The following is a 5,537-nucleotide window of genomic DNA, read 5'->3' as shown; positions in this document are numbered from 1 at the left end:
GGGGCCCAGGGGCCTGCAGCTGGGATGCAGCCCCCTGCCCAGGACGCAGGGCCGGGGCGTGGAGACGTGTCCGGGGACGCTCTACACGCCCGCGGCGCCACCGACACGCGGCAGCGCCCCGCGTCCCCGCGGACGAGCTTGTCCCCAGATGGCGGACCGGCCCTTCCATCACCCGAGGAGGGGCGGCTCGCGCGAGCCACGAACCTGAAGCTGGGCGCTGCCCCCGATGTGCACCGAGCAGGGTCCTCGAGGAGACCAAGGTGGCCTTTTGCACACACCTGGCTCCGGCGGCCCCCTCCCTCTGTCTGGGCATCGCCTGAGCCCAGCGGGGCCTCTGCAGGGGAGACGGCTGCTCTGCAGGGGATCACCCAGGCGTGTGACAGGACTGGTCACCGGTGCCACGTGGCGGCAGCTTCGATGTTTTCTCTGGGTTCTGTTCCATCTTAAGAAATCTTTACAATTCTCAGCATCCCCACCTGCTCTGACCCAGTCTTCACGAAAGAGGCATCAGCCTCGCCCCGGAGAGGGGCGTGTGGCCAAGGACTCAGTGCTCTAGGGGGACGAATACGCAGGGTGGCAAAGGATGAGTGAGCTGGAGCTGTGCCCTGCAGCGGGGCACACGAGCGGCGCATCCGGTGGGCCCCTGTGCCCTCTGGTCCTTCCGCGGCCGCCGTGGCCCAGAGTTTCCTCTTCGTCGTCACCGACGCCTCGGCGTCGAGCGTTCCCTCCTGCATCCGTGCCAGGCTCGCCAGCCCGTGCAGCACTCGGCGGCCTCGTTCCAACGCGCTGCCAGGGCCCAGAGCGCTTGAGGGTGCGTGCGTGGCCGTCGCCACCGCCTCGGCAGCCCTGCTCCCCCAAGCCCCCTTGGTCCCCCGCCCGGCTCTGCGCTATCCTGGAGCTTTGGAAGAAGGAAGTGCGTGGCTGAGGCTGGGGTCTCAGCTCCCACCGTGGGCTCCTCCCTGCGTGACAGACGGAGCAAGTGCTTTTTCTTCCTCCGTGAGGTGTGGAAGGAGGTCGCGCGGCAGACCCCGCTCTCAGGGGAAGACTCTGAAGCGGCTGCGCATTTCCTCATTCATCAAATAGGCCGATATTTGCTGGGCGTCCGTGACGTCCTATTGTCCCCAAAGACACGTGTCTGGTTTGCAGACTGGATGCCCCTAACCCTGGTCCTTTGCGTCCTGCCTGCCGCGGCCTGTGGGGCAGGGCAGGGCTGTAGCCGCCTTCTCCCGGGGCGGGAGGGGAGCCCAGAGCCACTGGAGGTGATGGGCTTGTGTCCAGTTCCTCAGGCGAGGACACTGAGGCCCAGAAGAGTTAAGTTTCTTGCCCAAGGTCACAAGTTCATGACCCAGGCGCCAGGATTAGAGCCTGGGACGCTCGGGTTCCTAACTGGAACGGGTTGGGATCCGCTGGGTCTCAGAGTTGAGTCACCTCCTGGGTCCTGTGGCCCCTTTGTGTCTTTCAGACTGGCTGCTGCTCCAGACGTCCCGCCTGCGGTTCCAGGAGGGCGAGCCCATCATGCTGAGGTGCCACAGCTGGAAGGACAAGCCTCTGTACAAGGTCACATTCTTCCAGGACGAAAAACCCAGGAAGTTTTCCACCTTGAACTTCACCTTCTCCATCCCACAAGCAAACAGCAGCCACAGCGGCGAGTACCACTGCACGGGGTTCATAGGGCAGATGCAGCACTCGTCACCACGCGTGAGCATCGCTGTCCAAGGTGGGCGCCAGCCCGGACGGGGGGCGGGAGAGGGGCTGGGCAGGCAGGCCACGTGGGCTGTGCGGGGGGGTCCGAGACCGGCCACAGCAGCACGGGCAGCGGGCAGAGAGCGGAGGCACCAGGCCGGCTGAGTGTTGGCCAGTGGGCAGAGAGGGGCAGGGGCAGGCGAGGCGTCTGTGGTGCCACGTGGAGATGCAGGTACCACCCCAGGACAGCAGCTGAGCAGGCCTCCCTCACGGGTGCAGGGCCCCCGAAGCTCCTGGCACCCCCAAAACTGAGGTGGTCCCCACCTTCCAGTTCTCACTCATGCCATTCACCCTCTCAGGCGTGGCCTGTGCCGACAGCTGCAGGCTGTGCGGGATCCAACCACGGTGCCTCCAGCTGTGGGGCCTCAGGCGCCTCCCTGCTGTCCCTCTGTCCTGCACACTCAGACTTAGGCTGGCGTGGGGGACGCAAGGCCAGCCACAGAAACCCTGGGTGGCTGAGGTGGGGGAGGGGGGCTGCCCCTGGGAGTGGCCGCGGCACAGCTGCTCCAGGGCACAAGCACTGGGCACAGCACCGGGGGGCGGGGGCGGCACGGGGAGGGGGCTGCCTGCCTGAGGTCTGTCTTCCCTAGGGTCCGGCTCCAGCAGCACCTTGCTGGTGACGGCAGTCGTGGCTGTGGTCGCTGGCATTGCTGCCACAGTCGTGGTCATCGCCGCGGTGGCCTGGTTCCGTCTCAGGCGCAAGCAGACTTCAGGTTTGTGTTTTCTCTCAGTCCCTCTCGTCGTCGGTTCCTGCCTTGCCCCGGCCCCACCCCGACTGTAATCTCCTGCTGCAGAACTCTAGCGTGCAGAGGTAGCCCCAAGTTTGATCCGTCCTCTCGTATGTCGAGCGGTGCCCGAGGCCGTGGGCGACCCCAGGATGAGGGAGCCCAGGCTGGCGCTCGGAGCTCGTGGCGTCATAGCAAGTCAGAGGACGAGCAGATCGAACAGATGGCCGTAGTCTGAGGGGTTAATAGCCGCTGTGACAGACAGTGTCAGGGCCGCAGCGAGGGCCTCACAGAGGGCGACAGTGTGGTGACAGCTCCGAGCCGCCTGTGTCCTGGCTCCACAGCCGTGTGACCCTGGGCGAGCTACCGACTTCCCTCACCTGGAAAAGAGGACAGGGCCAGGCGCCTTGCGGCCACGGCTGAGGCTCTCTCGGCGGCGCTGAGGGCCAGGTGTTCTCATGGTACAGGGGCGAGGTCTGAGGGTGGCAGCTGGCCAGGAAGACAAGGACATGCAGGGCGACAGGCCTCGCAGGAGCGTGAGGGGGATGCCGCGAAGTCAGAGGTTCAGAGCCAGGAAAAACGGGGAGATGGGGCGGCGGCGGAGGCGGGGAGCAGACGGCGGGGCCAGGTGCACGAGGGCCTGGGAGAGGTCTGCAGCGTGAGGGCTCGCCGGCAGCCGCCTGTCTCCTGGCCCATCACGTCCCCCCAGCGCCTAGCACAGTGCCTGCCACCCACTGGGCACTCAGTAAACACTTGGTCACTGACTGACCGGCCAAATGATTGAGCTCTGTGGAGGCAGCTTCTGCCCTCAGGCCGATCAACGCCCGGAGTCCAGGGAGAAGAGAAGGCGGCTGGAAGCCATGAGCAAACCGGCCCCAGACACCGCACTGAGATGCCCTGGAGACCCCTGGCTCAGAGGAGCTCGGGGCAGAAACGGCCCGGAGCCCCTGAGAAAGACACTGTGACACTCGCGGTCCCCGGATGCACGCACACGGACACAGCGCTGTGGGCGGGGAGGGAGCTGCTCAGAGGCAGAGTGGGCCTAGGGAAGAGGCAGTGGGGCCGCCCTGTGTGTCGCTGGACGCGCCCTCCACAGTCCTGGGCGGTCCCTGTGCAGGTGGCGAGGGGTCTGTGTTAGTTCTGAGCCAATCTCACCCGGTCCATCCTGTCGACTCAGGCCCTGCCCCATAACCCTACTAACCTGCTGTGTGCCCTCCTAACCCTCCCAGGAACCCCTGAGCACAGGGCAATGGGAGACACCCTACCTGAGGAACCAGGTGAGTGCAGCCCCCGGGGGCTCATGCCGCCCCGCCCGGGGCTGCCAGGTGGCTCTGAGCAAGGAGCAGCCTGCGTGAGCTCAGCTAGGAGCACAGGGAAGGCAGGGGTGAGGGGAGCGGGGCAGGGGCTCAAATCGCTTGGTCAGCTCTGAGACTGGCTCCTGGGCCTAAAGAGGATCTCTGGACTTGAGAGGGTCACCTCTGCCAGGTGGAGAGGGGAGGCCGTGTCCCAGCTTTGGGGACTAGGAACGCGGCAAACGTGCAGAGCAGGAAAGCAGGGCCATGCGGGTCTTTCTGAGGGGCTTCGGCAAAGTTGGCACAGGACAGGATTAGACGCAGGGAGACTGAGGCACAGGACGGAGGGCCGGGGGTCCAGGAGGGAGGGGCAGGAGCGGGGGACGACCTGGCTTTGCTGAGGAGTCCATGTTTGTGGAGCGATGGGCGGGGGTGGTCTTAGGGGGACATAGAGTCCTGGGGGTGTTAGTGGCTTCGTGGGCAAAGCTCGGTTCTAAGCTAACTGCACGTGGGCCTGGCCCCAGCTCTGTCACCGCGTGCAGTGGGGCCTGCAGGGAGTCGTTTTCCCATGGGTCCGGTGTCTCACTGAGGGAGTGCACAGCTGGCCTGGAGGACTTGCAAGGCCCTGCAGCTCCGAGGCCTGAGCACCGGTGACAGCCACGGCCTGGCCCAGGTGCCAGTGTGTAAAGGAAGCAGGAGTGTCCCCAGCTGCAGCTGGGGCCAGAGGACCCAGGAAGCTGAGGCTTTCTCAGGGGTGGGGGGCGGTGGGGACAGCAGAGTTAGGAGGAGAGGCCCTCAGGACCCCTCGATGGCCGATGGCCGGGAACTCAGAGCCGAGCAACTGATTTGAGAGCTTGAGCGAATGGCGCCGTCCAGCATGCTTCGGGCAGGGCCCTCTGTCCCTCAGCCTGAGTCTGCACCAGGGCCAAAGCTGACCTGGCCCGAAGCCCAGACAGCCTGAGACCCGTGCTGGGACGCGTGGCCCGCTCCCACGGGCATGCAGGTGTTTCCCAAGGCATTTATTTCCGGCCAGGCCTGGGCTGGGCTCCCAGAGGCACAGCCAGGCTGCTGGGAGTGTCTGAGGCCGTCAGAGCAGCCAAGGCTGGCCTGTTCCAGAGCCGGGAGTGTGGCGAACGGGATAGTGGACTTTGGGCCACGACAGTGGACACTGGCTACCTGGTCTCAGACTCCTCCTGCCTCCTGAGCTTTGCGCTCTGCAGACTCAGGGGGCTGCTTGCGCCAGATGAAGAAGCGCCCCGCAGAAGCACGAGGGAGCTGGGTGTGCCCGAGCTTGCACCGGGGAGGGCCAGAGAGGGGGCACTCGCTCCCTCCCACCCTCCCTCCCTCCCTCCCTCGCTCGCTCACGCTTTCTGTTTCATGTCACGAGTAGCCAGATTCTTGGAAGTTCCAACAAAGAGGCACCCCATTTGGCTGGGGATGGGGTGTGTGGCCCTCAGTCTTCCCTCCCTGAAGTCTGGCTGCAAAAGTCCAGCCTGGCTTCACGCTGGCACTGAGCACCCGGCTTGGCCCGAGGGCTCAGATCTCAAGAGATGGCGCCACGCCACCGGGGGCCCAGCAGTCCTCTGAACAGGATGTGGCCCTCGCCGGCGTGGCCAGCGTGTGTCCTTGGGTCTGCTGGGCTTCGGCTGGCCCGCAGCATCCACGGGCCTGCTCCCACAGCAGCGCCCGGACCCACCTGTTCTTCCCGCCCACAGCCACCATCACGGATGCTGAAGGGGAGGCAAAAGTGAAGGTGAGCCCCCCACTGCCCTCCCCT

The 5,537-nt window shown here is 65.7% G+C and overlaps 1 protein-coding gene across 1 annotated transcript in view; it reads left to right on the top strand.

Annotated features, from left to right (window-relative positions):
- LOC102893641 (low affinity immunoglobulin gamma Fc region receptor II) overlaps nt 1–5,537 on the top strand; it is a 10,751-nt gene that overhangs the window by 4,572 nt on the left and 642 nt on the right. The window contains exons 4-7 of the mRNA XM_025044019.1: nt 1,463–1,717; nt 2,334–2,456; nt 3,698–3,745; nt 5,476–5,513. Coding sequence (XP_024899787.1) covers nt 1,463–1,717; nt 2,334–2,456; nt 3,698–3,745; nt 5,476–5,513 — 464 coding nt within the window. The remainder of the gene's footprint in view (nt 1–1,462; nt 1,718–2,333; nt 2,457–3,697; nt 3,746–5,475; nt 5,514–5,537) is intronic.

This window comes from Pteropus alecto, unplaced genomic scaffold, assembly GCF_000325575.1.
Source record: "Pteropus alecto unplaced genomic scaffold, ASM32557v1 scaffold101, whole genome shotgun sequence".
Classification (NCBI taxonomy): domain Eukaryota; kingdom Metazoa; phylum Chordata; class Mammalia; order Chiroptera; family Pteropodidae; genus Pteropus; species Pteropus alecto.
Note: the sequence above shows the minus strand (reverse complement) of the source record. Positions and strands in the feature narration are given on the sequence as shown.